This window comes from Simochromis diagramma, unplaced genomic scaffold, assembly GCF_900408965.1.
Source record: "Simochromis diagramma unplaced genomic scaffold, fSimDia1.1 OVJJ01000302.1, whole genome shotgun sequence".
In the NCBI taxonomy this organism is placed as follows: Eukaryota; Metazoa; Chordata; class Actinopteri; order Cichliformes; family Cichlidae; genus Simochromis; species Simochromis diagramma.
The window spans coordinates 15054174-15072491 of NW_024386792.1; the positions used below are offsets into that span (position 1 = coordinate 15054174).

The 18318-nt window shown below is 37.9% G+C and overlaps 1 protein-coding gene across 1 annotated transcript; it reads left to right on the top strand.

Moving 5' to 3' along the window:
• The first annotated feature begins 1456 nt into the window (after positions 1–1456).
• On the top strand, positions 1457–7457 carry LOC120729229 (CD209 antigen-like protein E). Its single transcript, XM_040024770.1, has 7 exons — positions 1457–1708; positions 3145–3234; positions 3776–3832; positions 4679–4821; positions 4907–5007; positions 5196–5343; positions 5681–7457. The coding sequence occupies exons 1-6, from the start codon at positions 1588–1590 to the stop codon at positions 5341–5343; spliced, it is 660 nt and encodes a 219-aa protein (XP_039880704.1). The 5' UTR covers positions 1457–1587; the 3' UTR covers positions 5681–7457.
• The last annotated feature ends 10861 nt before the right edge of the window (positions 7458–18318 follow it).

Genomic DNA, 18318 nt, shown 5'->3' on the forward strand with positions numbered 1-18318 from the left:
GGGTTCATTTTCTTTCCTGTCAGTTTTGTTTCCTGTCTAGCTCTCCCTGATTCTCTGATGCTTTTAGCCTTCAATGTTCACTTTTTAAAACTTAATCCCTGGCTGTTTGTGCCTCTGTAAATTATCTGAGATAATCATTTGGAAAACTGAACTTTTACCACACTCTGTTGCTTCATCAGGAAGATTACGTAGTCTCAGCTTTGTCATCGATCACTACGAGTTATGCAATGTTGGAAATTTGGTTTGTCACCTCAAGCATTACCATTCAAAACATTTTTATTGTTGCTATTCTTTTCCCACATGGCTGCATGACTAAGAAGAAAAATCTTTGCCATTTATTTATTTATTCTGCGGCCTCACAACCTTTTTTAACCACAACATTTTTACTGCCGTCGATGGTACTGTTAGTAAATGGCATCTACAATTCTGCAAACAAACATTTTAATAAATGACCCGGTGTTTCTAGTTTTAAAAGACTTAAATACATTAATATTAAAATGACTTGCTAAATATTATCATGTTTAACAAAACGAGTAAATGCTGTCCTTAATTATAATTTGTATGGTCTTAATTTATCGCATATTATTTGTCATTATGCTGAATTGGGCTTTTCACAATATCGGGTTTCACTACAATTAAGATATTGCTATGTGTCTGAAAAATATAAAATATAAATATAAATGCTATGAGCCACACAGAGGTTGGTTTAGATTTGATTGGGCAATATATTGTTGTAATAAAAATTAACCAATGGGCTGCTATCAGTGCTTGTAGGGCCAGTGCACAGTTGCCCTTCAAGCCAGCCTGTAGCCTGTATAATTCCAGGCTATAGGCTGGCTTGTAGCCTGTAAAAAGTGCAAAATATATATAATGACTCATTCAATTCAATTCAGTTTTATTTATATATACCAAATTACTAGTCCAACCCTATTTATGGGTTACTTTAAAAAAAAAAAAGGAAGAAGGTTCACAAGGTATTACAGGAAGCAAAGGAATTGATTAAATAAAAGAGAAAACAGCTGCACTTTAAAGGCTCGAGGTACAATTCTGCATAAATTATTCATAAGCAATCCATAAAGGTTAGTTATAAATATATTTAAAATAGATTAAATCACTGAGTCCTCCAAATTTGACCACCACCTCATCCACACTGGATCAAACTCCTATGGTTCCTCCCGTCGGTTGTGGATGCATAGCAGGGCTGGCCCATGTGCCCTGGCTGATCATCATCGGGAAAGGCCAGACTACCAGACCCACTACCACTGTTGCCTTTTCCATAGTGTTCTAAAGAACTGCTTTTAGCATTAGTTTTCCTTGGGAGACCCTGCCACCTGCAACAAATCACTATTAACTATGGCAGACAAATCCCCCCCCCCCCCCCCCCCCCCCCCAATAGAATTACTGGTTTTGGAACACTGGGTGTTCCCCCAGAGGAACTGGTCCATTGGAAGTGGGGGGTGAAGGGTAAAACCTATGTAATACTGAGCAAAGTGAAGGACAGAAAGAGGAAACAAGCAAACAGAAAAGTATAAAAGAAGAAGTGGATTCTACATAATCACTGACACTCTCCAGGCAGTTGTTTAAAAGATGGCAAGAGTTGCCCATAGAGAGCAACTAGAGATTACTATGGATTATGCAAATCTGCCTGATGTGTCAGCCAGAAGTCGCTCTAATAAACACAGTCAAGGGGCTGCTGCTGCTGCACCAGGTAAAAAATAAATCATTTTGAATTTTTCTTTAATAGCAATGAAAAAAACACATTTTTAAAGGTATATTTTAAATGAAGCAATAATTGATGTACACATGTTACTGATGTGTACATATTTTGCAATGAAAACTCTTACTGATCTAATATGTCATTTTATTCATTTTGCTGTTTTGTGACCTAATAATGAGCTTTTCTCCCTTCTGTATATATTTGGGCAGCACGGTGGTTAGCACTGTTGCCTCATAGCAAGAAGGTCCTGAGCTCAATTCCACCATCAGGCTGGGGTCTTTCTATGTGGAGTTTACATGTTCATCCCGCGTTTGCGTGGGTACTCAGGCTTCCTCCCACAGTCAAAAGACATGTAGTTAGTGGGAATAGGTTAATTAGAAAAACTACATTGCCGATAGATGTAAATGTGAGCGCAAATCGTTGTCTCTGTCTATGTGTTAACCCTGCGACATACTGGCGATCTGTCCAGGGTGTACCATGCCTCTTGCCCCAAGACAGCTTGGATAGGCTCCAGTGCCCCCTGCGACCCTGAAAAAGGACAAGCAGAAGCGAATGGATGGACCCAAAACCTCGAATTCCTAGAACTCAACTTTTTTTGAATGAATGAAGAAGTCAGTGCCACCAAAATTAGAAGATTTTTGAAAAAAACAAACAAACAAACAAAACAAAACAGGAAATGTTTAGAAACTTTGGCAGAGTGACAGCAGAATGTAGAACTCTGTTCTCCATTTCTGTTTATATTAGTCAATTCCTACTCTACCAAACTATCATTTATGAACTAACTAACTGCTATTGTGCATCGAAGTGAATTCTAATTTAATGGGTATTTTAAAAAAACAAAGACATAAGTTCTCATGTACAGTAATGCTGGGGGTGGAGAGTGAACCAGGGTATGGGATGTATAGCTATATACAGAGCAATTGAGTAAACAACAAAAAACATTTTCACAGAATTGCACAGAAAAAAAAATGTAGACCATCAATACTACAAACGCATAAGCATACAGAAACTTGCATCGAAGGCGCTCGTGGGTTACAGGGAAAGAAGTGCCATGCTGTGTCCATCTTCTGCATTCTGTTCTCTCTTTCCTTTGCAAAACCACTACACATTCTTACTCCACCATGCTCGCAAATTGATGTAACTGTTTCAAGTTGTTTTTACATAACTAATCCCCATAATTTTCAACTAAAATGCTTTTACCAGGATCATCATCCACATAAAGAAAATTCATTTGTAATAACTTTCCAAACAATCATTGTTTATACTGCATATTCGCCTAATATTTAAATGAAAACATGGAAATGCAGATATCTTTCAGTTTTGTGAGTTTGTCAGGTTTCGATGAGTAAGGTGAGCCCAAAAATTCTGCAGACCTGTTTCTTTAAAGAGGCTACTTAAAGAGGACTTTTTATATGGTTGTGTTGCAGGGAGAAAACTAGCCAGACTGGTTGCTGTTAGCTTTGGACTCCTGTGTATCCTCCAAGCTGCCATCAACATCTCCCTGCGTTTTGCTTTCTGTAAGTAGCGTAATTAAACGTTTAAACACTTTTTTTACAAATCAGATATTGGAACAGAGTACTGCCCTAGTTTAGTTTTGTTGTTGTTGTTGTTGTTGTTGTTGTTGTTGTTTTATCACTGTGTACATCATTGATTAATGACAAGATGAAACATTTGTAATCCTGTGTCTAGTTTTCATTTAGCTCACTAATACTGAGGGCAAGGAATTGTAATATGTACTGCTAGAATTAATAGTTGTTTGACATTCAGACAGAGAAAAAAGATTTGAGGAAGTTTAGATTCAAAAACATCAAGTCAAAATGCAACCAAAGAACCCCTAAAGATTGCGTTAGAAAAAGAAAGGGACTTTCCAGTTAAAGTCATGTTTCAGTTTTTGAGTACCAAAAAACTCAAAATAAAGCCATAGTCATGAGGTACTTACATTTCACTGTGACACAAAATGTTTTCCAGTATCGGTTTGAAGAAAAAGTAATTTTAGGCTTTTTTTTGTAGGGCGTGCTTGTCGTACATTCTGTTGACAACATGTTTCTGCTTTTGCAGACAGTAAAACATCATGTATTAAGACAGTGGAGACCGAAGAGCTGAAAAACCTCACTGGTAAGCATGAGTTTGTAAAATTTGTAAAGAGGCCTTTCATACACATATATGTATATATACTAAGGGTTAATAATATCAACACTTTGGTATACCTGGGTATCATGTAGGATATATTACAATAAAGGAGTCTTTTTTATCGCTAATCAAATTAAGGCAACATTCTCAAGCTGTAAATGATATTTACATTCAAATGGTTACAGCAGGATTTTGTTCTGTGGTAGGCAGCATGATTTTATTCACCATCTAGAGTTAAATGAAAATTTACACCAACATAAACTTAACATGTTACAGCGTTTTACATCTCACTTTTTGTATTTGACTATTTTTACCCTTGCAAGGCCCTTCCTCATTAGCAAACATTGTGTAAGTGCTGTAAGCAAGACTTACAATACTTAAAGGAGATCTATTTAGCTCATTTCCAGCTTTATAATTCTTATTCTTGGCCTCTGCTTAAATTGCTGTGCTTTTCGCAGTCTATAATACCTCTTAGGCCTCTTATGTTCAGCATTCTTGCGGTTTATCTTTTATTTAAAAAACAAACACTTTCCCTTAAGAAGACTCAAAGCATTTGAACCGTGACCACAAAGGCCCTGGGTTGACCTTATTAGGAATATCATCTCTAAATGACAACATACTGATCACAGCAAATTAATAAATAAACAAATAAATAAAGCAAAGACCGCCTCTGAAGTCTGATAATTTTGCTTAAAGAGATTTTTTACATAAGCTGACCATTTAAAATGTTCTAATTTTTAACAGGAGCCGAACTTTAGAATAAAACTGTTAATGTAAATTTATGTGTTAATCTCTGAAATATTAAATGTTGTTTTTTTTCTCCAACAACAGATCAATATTTTCAACAAGGATGGGTCTATTTCCGCCCAAGTTTCTATTATATTTCCTCTATTGCGAAATCCTGGAAAGACAGTAGAGACGACTGTTTACAGAGAGGTGCAGACCTGGCAATTATCAACACCAAAGAAGAGCAGGTTTGTAAATGTGACTTAATAATAATGGAAAGAAACTCATAAATACGTGATTAGTTCCATTAATTATTTACTTTTAATTTGCTAGGACTTTACAAGAAACTTTAAAAAAGTCATGTGGATTGGACTAACTGAGACAGCCATGAAAGGGACATGGAAATGGGTGGATGGGACTCCACTGAGCAAAAGGTTTATACATTATTGTTTTATTCTACTTTAATCAGTGGCAAAACTAATGCCCTCACATATTGTTGTGCCAGATTACTGCAGTTTATTTAAGGAAGCTATTTGAATCTTCTAACTTTTTAACTTGTCCACATTATAGTGAGCTGCATGCATCCTGGATTAAATTCTCTGTTTTGTTTTGTTTTTTTCAGTTACTGGGGACCTGATGAACCCAATGGTTTTGAAGGAAAAAATGAAGACTGTGTCGAAATAAATTTTTTTGATTTTGAAAACAGCTGGAATGACATACCATGTGAAAATCAAAACTTCTGGATCTGTGAAAAGAAACTGGTTCCTTAAGTAAGCCAGTAACATCGTGCAAATACACTTCCTCATCTGAAGGCTTAAAATCACATTTCATGTACAAATGCCTGAAAGCTGTCTCACAATCCTTTGACTGCATACTGCATATGTGAGCAGTGATATTGCATATGTGCATATGAATATGTGACATTGATGAGATAGTTTTGCTGTTTTTCAAACTCACACACACAATTTGTGAAGTGCAGTAAGTTTGATCACACAGTTCAACATCTTAAATGACTAAAATAACTAACAACTACAAAGTCTGGTTGGTATGTTTAATTGTCTGCCATTTCTCTTTTTACATGTTGAATTTTCTTTGCTGCATAACAAGGACGACTTTGACAGCACTCTTACAGATACTCAGAACAAGAACTCACCGAAGATCTAAGCGTTGTAGATTGAAGTGGAAGATAGAAGTTGAGAAAGTCTCTCGGATCCATTTATAAAACAACTGCAGATTTCAAGATAATTGGTTCAAACAAATGTGTAAAAGTACAAGTTATTCCAAAGAGTAACCACTTTGCCAAGGTCTCAAAATAGACCTACACGCTCACATTTAAATGTGACAAAAATGCAAGGAACTAAGAAATCAGGAAGGGCACAAATTGTTTTTTCAAAGCACTGTATGTAACGGTCAATAAATGTATTTACCAATAATCATGCCTCTTCTGTCCAAATGCAACCTTGAAAGATTAATGCATGCTCTTATAACCTTTCTGCCATGTACTTTTTTATCAGAATTTGCCAGGCCTGCATTGCTTGCCTACGGCTGGTGTAAAATGCTTCAGCTTGATTTTTATGTGGTGCAAGCAAGCAAGATCATGCCACCTCAAATCTTAGCCTCCCTTCACTGGCTTCCAGTTTGTTTACTAATCTATTTTAAAAGGCTTGTTGTGGCCCCTTTTATCTGTGCCAGCTGCTGGAAACATATGTCCCATCTCGTTCTCTAAGATCAGCAGACCAGATGCTTTTGCTCGTTCCAAAGATGCAACACAAACTCAGAGGTGATAGAGCTTTCACAATTTCACATCAGACTTCTCTCTTTGCCATTTTTAAATCTCTTTTGATGACACACTTTTACGCCCTGGCCTTCGGACCAGTTGAAAAGTTCACTGTCATCTTGAGTTACTTTTTGTGTACTCCTTTATTGTTTAACTTCTACTGCTGTTTTGTGTTTCTATATCTGTTACCCTCCGGCCTGTGTTTGTCTTTTATGTTTGGTGATATTGATAGGCCATGGTGGTGTTTTTAAAAGTGCTTAATAAATAAAGTAATACGGTATTGTATGGTATATTTAAAATAGAAGCGGCAGTCAAGTAGTTGCTGCAAACAGGTTAAACAGAAAAAGACAGTCACCTTTAAAAATAATTGCATCAGTCATCAATTTCCTGTTGAGCAGACACACATAATTGGGCCTCTTTGAGAAGGTGTTCCTTATTAGAGTATTAGACAGGCACTCTCTACAAACTGCCACCTTCACATTAGACATCGACAGTTCTAGAATGGAAATGGATAATATCTATGCTAATGTTGATGGATTTTCAGGAAAACACAGCAGGAAGAAGTGGGAGACACACGATTCACAAAATGTTTATGATAATGTGTTGCTTCACAACCAAACTGATGCTGCACCCTCAGGTAATACATCTGTTGAGGAATATAACACATGTGTTTGAAAACCTGATTGAAAGTTTATGAATTTTTGTGATAATTTTCACCCAGGTGTTGACTGACGTGATAACACTGCAAAGAAATAATTGTTAGATCAAGCACATAGGTTTAGAAACCATTCGAGTCAGCTTAGAAGTGTAATTTTTGTGACTGGCAACCCCAGAAAACTATGTGTACTAACCAAGTTAATACATACAGTGTATGAAATAAGGCAACAATATGGTATGTCATGCATGTAAGTGTAAATAATGCAGTGTAAGTACACAATGATTTGGTGACTGGGTTTGAGTTAGTGTCACAGTAAATTTTTTCATGTACGCTTCTGCAATGATCAACTTCTGCTGAGGTAAGTGTGCAAATATGTGTATAAATTTAGAACATGACTTTTTAAAAAGATGATCATTTTTCTTCTTTGACCCACATTAAAGAAGAAAAAGCAAAAAAAATTAATGTGGTCTAACTATTTTCAGCCCTGTACTAATGACATAAAAACGATGTAATAATTAATTTCATATTAAAAAGGTAAAAGATAAATGAATAACATGTAATTACCAAATAAATACCCAAGAAAGCCTACCAATGATAACTTCTGCTATCAGTACTATCACTATTAGTCTAACATTTATTATGGGAAACACATTCAAGTGAATGAGGTGAAATAATTTAGCAATGCCTAGATTATATTTGGGTAACAGTATCATAGCTTGCTAATAATAATACTGCATTCTATTTGTATTTGGATACAAATAGTAAGGTAGCCTCAAGAGAAAACTGAAACCTGCGCTGAGGTAATGAAAACCAATGCTTGTACTGATGAAGGCTGTGCTGGCTTTTATTCTCATGTCAAAATTCAACTCATTCTAATAGATGTGATGTGAAGCTTTGATAAAATGTACATTCATTTGGAAGCAAACAAATAATATATTTCTGGTTTTCTTCAGCGTCTGGACATGCAAAGGATTCCTGCAGAGCTGCTGTAGTGTTTCTGGCTCTGTTGTGTCTTCTCCTCCTGGCTGGACTCATTTATATGGTTTTCTTATGTGAGTATTTCTTTGGTATGCTGATGATGCCCTAAGGAGATAACTCTGGTTGATTTTTTTCTTTATTTGTTTATGTGTCAAATGCAGATACCAAGAGCAACTCTGATTGGAAAATGGAAAAAACTCTGTTACAGAACAGTTACAACAATCTGACTGAAGAAAAAGACCAGTTTCAGAACAGTTACAACGATCTTTCTAAAATAAAGGACCAGCTAGAAAGTGAATATAACTCCCTTAGTGATCAAAGTAATAAGTTACGCTCCAGTTATGAAAGCCTTGAAAATCAAAGACTCCAGTTAGAGACAAAATACCAAAACCTCAGTGATCAAAGACGCCAGTTAGAGATAACATACGAAAACCTTTATAATGAGACCAGTTTCAATAATCTGGTTCAACAGATAGAGCAACTACAGACACGACTGGAGTCCATGGCCAAAGCCAAAAATGATAATCAGTGAAAGCTGGAAGATTACTATCTTTCATCTCCTCTCAACAACGAAAACACTCATTTGAACTGGGAAAAAAAACAGAAGTATAAGAAGAAACAATAATGGCATTCATATGTTCCAGTTATCTTTAAACTTATATCATTATACCAAATTATGTGCAGCAGCTTGCAAAACCTCGGTAATATCATAACCGCTAAATAACCTTTGTAATAACTGATGATTCGATTTGTTCATAAGAAGAAAGAGTTGTAATTAAAAGCTCCAGAAACAGCAAGTAAAATGGACTTTGTGATGAAGTCAAAGGGAGAGTTTTAGAAAATAAGCACAATACATCCATCCATCCATCCATCCATCTTCATCCGCTTTGTCCGGGGCCGGGTCGCGGGGGCAGCAGCGTAAGCAAAGAGGCCCAGACCTCCCTCTCCCCAGCCACCTCCTCCAGCTTATCCGGGGGAATACCAAGGCGTTCCCAGGCCAGCCGAGAGATATAATCTCTCCAGGGTGTCCTGGGTCCGCCCCGGGGCCTCCTCCCGGTGGGACATGCCTGGAACACCTCACCCAGGAGGCGCCCAGGGGGCATCCTTGTCAGATGCCCAAACCACCTCAGCTGGCTCCTTTCGATGTGGAGCAGCAGCTGCTCTACTCTGAGCCCCTCCCGGATGGCTGAACTTCTCACCCTATCTCTAAGGGAGAGGCCAGCCACCCTTCGGAGGAAGCTCATTTCTGCCGCTTGTATCCGCGATCTCGTTCTTTCGGTCACTACCCACAGCTCGTGGCCATAGGTGAGGGTAGGGATGTAGATCGACCGGTAAATTGAGAGCACAATACATAAAATTTAAATTTAAGATGTGACATTAAACGGTCTTTACTGATTACCGTCTACCATTCTGTAAATACACTGCTCCAAAAATTAAAGGAACACTTTTTAATCAGCATATAGCTTCAATTCAATTAAACTTCTGTGATATTGATCGGGTCAGTTAAGTTGCAAAGGGGTTGTTAATCAGTTTCAGCTGCTTTGGTGTTACTGAATTTAATAACAAGTGCACCAGAGTGGCAGCAAAGAGTCAACCTACTCAATTCAATTAATAATTATTGATATAGCTCCAAATCACAATAACATTCAAGGTGCTTTATATTGTAAAGTAAAGACCCTACAATAACACAGAAGGGTTTTACAGCTTGGGTCAAATGCAGAGAAAAACAAGTAATTTCCCCACGGGGATCAATAAAGTATACATTATTAGTATTATTACTATTGGTAGTAGAGGTCAATATTTCGAGCCTTAAGCAGCTGCACAGAAATCAACACATGCCTTTGCCAGAAGGTTTTCTGTGTCTCCCAGCAGTCTCAAGAGCATGGAGGATTTTCCAGGAGACACACAGTTACTCTTATGTGTTTTGAAAGTCCCCCTTTGGTTGGCATACACTTGTGCATCTAAATGCATAATAACCACTTTCCATGTGTTTGCATCTGCACTGTACATATAAGCATAGATTTTTAGTAGGGAGCATGATAATTTACAACATGCAACTCAGTACTGTTGCTATCAGTAGCTAGATTAGACTTTATGGGAATATCTGGATATTGAGTTGATATAGACTTCAGAGGGACTTTTCTTAACAAAGACTCACATTAATTAGTCTTTGTTTATATTCTTGTCTTATATTTTACCCCCCAAAAAACTTCATTGCAAAAAATTTGTGTACTAAATACTGAATAACAGAGTCTAAAAACACATTTTGTTTTGTTTTGGGGGGTTTTCTAAGCTTATAATGATGTGTTAGGCAAGAAAAGTATTGTCTATTATAATATTTGACTGAAAATAAAACCGCTTTGATGGAGCTTTACTTCAAATTGTAATTTAAATTGTAAATTTTTTTGTCCACGTTGACTTATGGTGTGCTGACAGTGTGTATGTTAGATTATTATTTCTTCAACAGGAAGGTCAGTGTTAAGACTTTTTAAGTTATCAGTTGTAAAAAATTAACATTAACAATTAACATCTTGTATCTTGTTGTTGTTACTTTTTCAATACCAGCTTTCCTGTTTTAATATAAATGTATCAGCCAAAGTTAGTTGTACTGCACTGTATGTGTGATGGTTCATGTGGAAATAAAATCAGCATTAAAAAAAAACAAACATTATCTGTATGGGTTAAAGTGGGCCAGAAGGATCCAGAATAGTATTCCAGCACCTTCACTTGAGTGAGTTATTAAATTTGACTGGAAAGTTTAACCATATGACTTTGAAATTATTGTACTTTTATTTTATTTATGTATTTTTTATTTTATTTTTTTTTTTTTTGCTGCTCCCTGGCGTTGCATCCAGTTAGGACAATTTGGAGATATTTACTAAGTATTAAAAATAATGACCTCCCAGCGCCAAAACATCCCTTTTTCCTTTTCATCCACTGTGATGCATTTATGGTGTACATACGGTACCTCAGCATGTAGCTAGCTCTGCTGAAGAGCATAAACAGAGTGGCAAATTATTTGAAAGACTGTTTTACAAACAGCTCAACAAATATGACCTAACACAGAAACAGTTTCTGTGTATAGCTGGTTAATGAGCAGCTGCTGTATTTATTTAGTAGTAGATCAGCAGGAAATCGCTGCATCCTGTGGTAGAACAGTGAACCAGACCCTCACCTACTGTGGGAGGGTTACTTGTCTTTGTTGCCTTTAAAATAATAAATGATTTGCCGTTAAACCACAACATCCACAACATGCTAATGCCGACGGAAGATGGTGTTAGATTAACATGATCTTTGATTCACTGAACTGCCAATATAAATCAGTCTGATAAAATGGGTCACCAAAGGTAATTAATTCCACTAACTTCCTCTTGTCAGTCAACTTTATGAAAAGTATTTTTAATTAGGTATGCAGCTCTTGAAGGACAACTGCCCAGCAGAGTAAGACTGACTAAAGATGTGGCTGTTGACCATATATACAGATATTTAGACCGTGAGACCATAACACCATCACAGAAACAGGAAAATGGATCTTCAAATACAATTTATGAAAATGTATATGAGACCAAAACTTTGTGAGTGGACCTGCTTTCTCAGGTAAGGAGTCTTTGTCAATTTGGTCATATTTGCCAAGAGAGAAAGCCTAAGAATATCATGATCAGGTACTGGCAAGACCCAAGAAGCAGACTTTTTGGTCAGTACTCAGTTAATTGAACTTTACTATCAAGTAGGGGCTAGTGAGTGTGGGGGGGTAACAGAGGAGGGTATAAACTAGAGTGGTCTTATTTGGCGGGGAAGCAGACTATGGGTGAGAAGCTAGGTTAGACAGCTGGAGTTTCTGTGGTTGCACAGGTGGTGCAAAAAGAGAGCAGATTTGTTGGAGATTTTACCGGCCTCAAGGCCAGTAGGCCTACTGAGCCGGCAGACCCAAGTTGAAGCTGGAGGTGCTCACAGTCTAGTGTTTGGATGGAGATTTTTTGTTTTGTTTTGTTTTAATTTCTGGAACTTGTGTTTCAGCTTAAATAAAGACTTGTTTTAATTTGATTCCCTTTTTTTGCATTTTGCATTTGGGTAATCTTGACTACTGCATTGGTATTTGAAATATAATAATTTTTTAAATGGTAAATGGTAAATGGCCTGTATTTATATAGCGCTTTACTAGTCCCTAAGGACCCCAAAGCGCTTTACACATCCAGTCATCCACCCATTCACACACACATTCACACACTTTTTAAAGACGAATAAAAAGTTTAATTACAAAAATATTTAATTTCATATTTTAAATGTATCGTCCTTCAGAGGAAAAAAGTAGGTAGTTATTCAAAGGCCTTATACTTTGGTCATTGGACTTTTATCCAGCCACTTCAAGGGGTCATCTCTGCCATGTAAAATGATCCAGTAAAAGATATAAAAATCTCCATCCAGATGATATATGTATGTTTATGATATATGTTTACATAAAGAAAAGTGCTAAAACCCCTTAAAATATCCTTAAATTACTAAATAGCAATGCCCCAATGTCATCATTTACTTCATAACTTTAGCATAATTAGTTTATCATACAAATTAGGTTTTCAAATCCAAATAGTTGCCAATTTTGTGACATACTGAACAATCAAAGAAGTGTTTCAGAAGAACACAACATCACATCATTTGATGGCTGTTGTTTATGTGCAAAATGTGAATTTGTAACATTTGCTGTCAAATAAATATAGTGGAGTAGATGTATTTTCTTCTGAGATCTGGTGAAATACATGACTTGAATTCATGTTTTAGCAACATTACAAACGTACGATTTGTTAATGTAACTCTTTCTTTAACAGTTCCTTTTGTAGGCTATTTGTTCTCTGTTAACTGTTGATCAGAACCAGGTTAGCTTCTTCACTCGCACAAGACTTTCTGCTTTCTGCCATTTTGTTCCCAGTAGAAAGGGGAAAACATCTAGATATGACTTCCCTCCAATGATAAGGAGGCTGCTGAGATGATGCTCCACTGCTCAGCTCTGTGAAAGTGACAAACAACCATTCACAGCCTACACAATAATGCGCTGAGATGTGCTTTAGAGAAGCTTTAGGTACAAAATGCAATTTGTTAGTGAAATTGACTGTACTACAAGGATACAGTTCTATAAATATAAACTTTCTATTCTATTTATCATATCTTTGACTTCAGAGACTTCTAGTGCAGGTGTAGGAAGACACAATAAGGTCTAATGTGCTGGAAAATAAGAAAAAAATGTGAAAATATTCAGTGTTCTAAACTGCATGAAAACATTGGTTTGTTAGGTCGTGTGGCGTGCAAAGGTTAGGACCCAAAAGCAGGACACAGATGGCAGACTTACTAACAAAAAACAAGCCATTTTATTGAGGTTAATGTAGAAATTCACGGCGTAAGGAAGTCCAAGAAGCAAATGAGAAACAAATCCAAAAGTCCGACAGCCATGAGGAGACAAATAGACAAGAAACTACTGTGAAATTTAACAAATAGGACCCAAAACCTTCATAAAGAAAAATAATTTAAAAAAATACAGCTCACTTTGGTAGAAATTATGGATGGTAAAACAGAAATTATAATGAAAACCATGAAGTAAAACCAGACATGAACAACTCAATTTAACAAGAATTTCTCTTTCGGAATAATACAGACATAAATATTTCAAAGAGTAATTAATAAAAATTATAAAAAGTAATTTTTAAAAACCCCAAACAGAAATCCAAACTGTAATACAATCACAATCATTAACTGCAAAAGTCAAACATGTGGGACAATTAGCTTAAAACAGATTATAGACTAATAATAATAATAATAATGATAATAATGATAATAATAAACTTTGTTGAAATAATACCAAAACCATTTTAGAGAGAAACTCAACTGTTTCATATGAGCCGCCATTTTTCTAATTATACGATGAGATGAAACCTAAGAGAGAAAAGATGAGCGTGAGATCAGAATACCACAATTTCTTCTGCAAGTACAGAAAAGAGGAAGAACTTTCTCACCATTCTGCCTCTTCTTCTCCTCCTCAAGACTCTTTATGATGTTAAGGAGCTCTTCATTTCTCTTTTCAAGCACGCTTCTGTCTCTGTTCAAAGCAATGATTCTTTCTTGTAGTTCGCTACAAGAATTTTGGTCAAAATTTCCTGGTTTTAACTGGTTGTTGCCACATAACTTTGTTGTGTGGGGTGAGTCATTCCCCTCGACTAAAACAAAGAAAGACAAGCACTGAACAAATGAAGGCAGTTTGTGGATATTTTTTCTTTCTTTTGAATTTCATAGATAAGGAATGATGCTCACATGTGAGGCGTAAAGCAAGATTGAGAGTGGCTTGTATGACACACAGCACACCAAAGCTGAGGAAAAGCAGCTGAAGGAGTCGTCTCTCTGAAAAATCGAAATCATTTTTAGTATGTTGTAATATGTGAAGTCTATTCTGTTAAAACATATGCCATTCACTGCATTCATATCTATCTATCTATCTATCTATCTATCTATCTATCTATCTATCTATCTATCTCTCTCTCTCTCTCTCTCTATATATATATATATATATATATATATATATATATATATATTTGTCATTACTGTCATTACCTTTATTATTGTCCATCCCGCATTTCCCATTGCATCTTTGCAGCTCATTTCTAGTCTCCATTTTCTCCATTACCTGCAACACTCTGAAGGCATCAACAGGAAAAAAGCTTCAGTGCTGTCTGATCATTGAACTGTTTGTCCCCTGTTGGTGTATTTCTTCAGCAATGACGGGTGAGGAAATATACTCATGCATTGTGGTTAACAGATTTGGAAATGGTAAAAATAGGGGAAGCAAACTGAAAGTCTAACGAATGATGAATCTAAGCCTTAAAGTATGTTGTCATGCTCAAGGGCACTTCAAATTGGGGAACAAAACTTTAACCCACCTGACGTATACATATCCTTTTCCACATAATGTCATATCTGCCATTAGGTAAATTTTTTTCACAATCACTGCTGACACTAAATTCTCTTCATCACGTCATCTTTGGCTGACAACTGTACATTGTTTGAATGACTGGGAAACGATAAATGGTTTTTCAACATATCTTACAAAAAACATGTTTAATATATGTGTCATGGTCCTGAGTCTGTGACCCAGCATTTGTGTTTGGACTTTTGGTTTATTTAATATTCTGAGGTTGAGATTCTGTTCCTTATGTTGGTTACTATAATTAACCCTCTGTTTAATATTTGTATTCTTAGGCCGCATTAGTTTTCCTATCTATTCTTTAGGTTCCCCCCCTGCTCCACGCCCCATGTGTAGTCATGTCTGGTTGTTTACATTTACAGTCCCTCGCTCTCTCTTTGGTTTGTAAGTCACATCTCAGTGCTTGTTCCCCTGTCTCATTAGTTATTGTCCAGCCATGTTCCTCAGGTGTTTCCTCTCTGCTCTGATTCACTCATGTCTTTATATTGTGTGCATTTTCTTGTGTTCGTTGTCATGATCTCCCTCATCCCCCGCAGCTGTGTATTTGACTCATTAGTGTTCATGTTGCACACTTGGATTAAAATGAATTGAAACCAGTGTGGCTTTGTGAGTTTGCCTTTACTGCATCTGCAAATATATACATGGACATAGCACAACGTTACACACGTTTGCAGTCTCACACAACTCTTATAGGCGCACTGCCTTATGGGTAGTGGCTGGGCTTATTTACTCCCGCTAGAGCTGCTCATTTTAGGGGATACTCCCTCTTGTGGTGTAACGGAGGAATAACTACGCTTCCTGCACTATGTCATTTTTGGAGACTGGGGCACACATTATTTTACCACAATCAAAGAAAATACAGATTTGAACAATCAGACCATTTAACTAACTATAATATTGTAACTAGAGATTATGGGGGGTATCCTGTTTTGTCCACAATGTCTTTCTTGTCCTTACACTCTCCCCTCAAAAAGTTAATGGCGTCCCGACATTCTACCAATATCAGTCCTTATGTGGCAACTATGCATTGCTTGTAGGAGGCTACATCCCTTCAGGAGTCAGAGTTCAGCATCACTGCTAGCCACAGTGAAACACATGACATGTATCTCCCCTTCATGTCATATGCCGCAGCAGGTGTTATTGTGCACGATAACAGTCCACTGCTTTTCCGTCCATATCACGGGTATCTGCATCTTTACTGAGTAAGGTGCTCTCACCTGGACATAACCTCGCTACATAACATAGGGTGCCATTCTCATAACAGGTCATTACACTAACTCTTCTTTATGTCTAACAAAAGAGAATTAACATTTCTATTCTTCTAATAAAGCATTAATAAAAACCTGAAAATGTAACTGTTATAACTGCTTTACTGCAATATGTAACATATGACTGTGTCTGAGGTACTTATTCAAGTGCTAATGTTGGCTTGTCCTAACTTGTGGTAAGTAAACATTAGCTTTTGTTTTCTCATTCTGAAAGGATACTTTTTCACACTGACAGGTGACTGGTCAGTGTCCTCTTGGTCACTGCACTCCATCTCAAGCTGGTGCGTCTGCTCTGTGTCTTTATTGTTCTCTTGTGCCTCTGTATCCTTGTCATGCTGGTCGCACTGGTGTTCTATATCGTTCACGCCCAGATTCTCTTCTTCGCAATCCTCCTGGTGTTCCATGTCATTGTCATCACAGAGATCCTCCCTACTGCCTGCTCCACTTTCTGCATTGAACTCTGATGCTTCTGCCCACCAGGACTGTCTACCACGTTCCCCTTGTTCTGTTGACAGTCCTCTGATTGCTCTCCATTCATCTGCATCCTCCGAACTGTCCTCTTGCTCATGCCGCTCATGTCTGTCCTTGTTGTTTTTCTGTTTTTGCTTTCCCAGTTCTGCATGTGAGTTGACTTTTTCGACTGGCAAGAAGTCACACGGCAGCAGGAGGTTCCTGTGGACGACTCTGACACGTCCCTTGCCATTTTCTGGCTTAATTTCATATACTGGGCTCTCCTTATGTTTCCTTTGTGTCACCTGAAACACCTGGTCCTCCCAGAAGGATCTCAGTTTCCCTGGTCCTCCCTTCTCACCAAAATTCCGGACCAGTACTCTGCACCCTGGGTACAGCTCTGCGCCATGTGTTTTTCTGTCATAGAGCACTTTCCCCCCGCCGACTCTCCTTACAGGCTGTCACTGAGGCCAGTTTGTAAGCGTCCTGCATGCGAATCTTCCACTTCTCAGCATAGTCTTGATGAGAAGGGCTTTGGTCATTAGCTGTGAGAGCAAAAATCATATCAATGGGGAGTCTGGGGTTTCTCCCAAACAAGAGGAAATAAGGTGCATATCCAGTAGCCTCACTGCGCGTACAGTTGTACGCATGGACCACCTTTGTCAGGGATGCCTTCCAGTCTGCTTTTGCTCCCTCTGGAAGGTTCCGAAGCATGGCCAGCAGTGTCTTATTGAACCTTTCTACCTGACCATTTCCCTGGGGGTGGTATGGTGTGGTTCTGGATCCCTTGACTCCACTGTATCCCTCCAGCTTGGCAAAGAGTTTGTTTTCGAACTCTCTTCCCTGGTCATGATGGAGCCGTGTGGGAAAACCAAACTTCAACACAAAGTCTCCAAATATTTTTTCTGCCGCTGTTTTGGCACTTTTATCTCTGCAGGGATAAGCCTGAGCAAATCGTGTAAAGTGGTCCATGGCCACGAGGATATACTCATACCCTCCCTTACATTTCTCCAAATGTAGAAAATCAATGGAGACCAGCTCAAACGGGTACGTTGTAGTGATATTGATCAGTGGGGCTCTGGTGGGCTTGTGGGGACGCTTGTTTTTTAGACAGCTACACACCTGTGTTATGTAGTGCTCCACGTCCTTCTGCATGTGAGGCCAGTAAAAGCGATCCCAAATGAGGGCCAAAACTCTCTCCACCCCCAAGTGACCCATGTCTTCATGTAGTTCTTTATAAATGAGCGAATGGAATTTCTTAGGCAGGAGTAGCTGTGTTCGGCTAAGTGTTTTCCTGTACAGTAAACCATCCTTATCAAGGTGCAGTTTCTGTTTTTTCCCTTGCCAGGGCAGCGATCTCCTTGTTGCCTGCCTGTTTTCTGCCTTTTTGCCACCGATTAGAGATGACATACTTCAGGACTTCCCCGATCACAGGATCCTCTTTTTGTGCATCTCTTAAGTTTGCCTTAGGGATTTCCAGACCTGACATCCCTACCTCCTCACTTTGCTCTGCTACCACAGTTGAGATGTTTAACGGGCAGAGCCAGGGTTCACTTCCCTGCAGCTGAACAGCCAGAGCCTGAGTCACGCTGTTTAGGACCTCAGGTGTCACTGCTTCTGTACACGTTTGTATGTAGTGTTCCATATCCA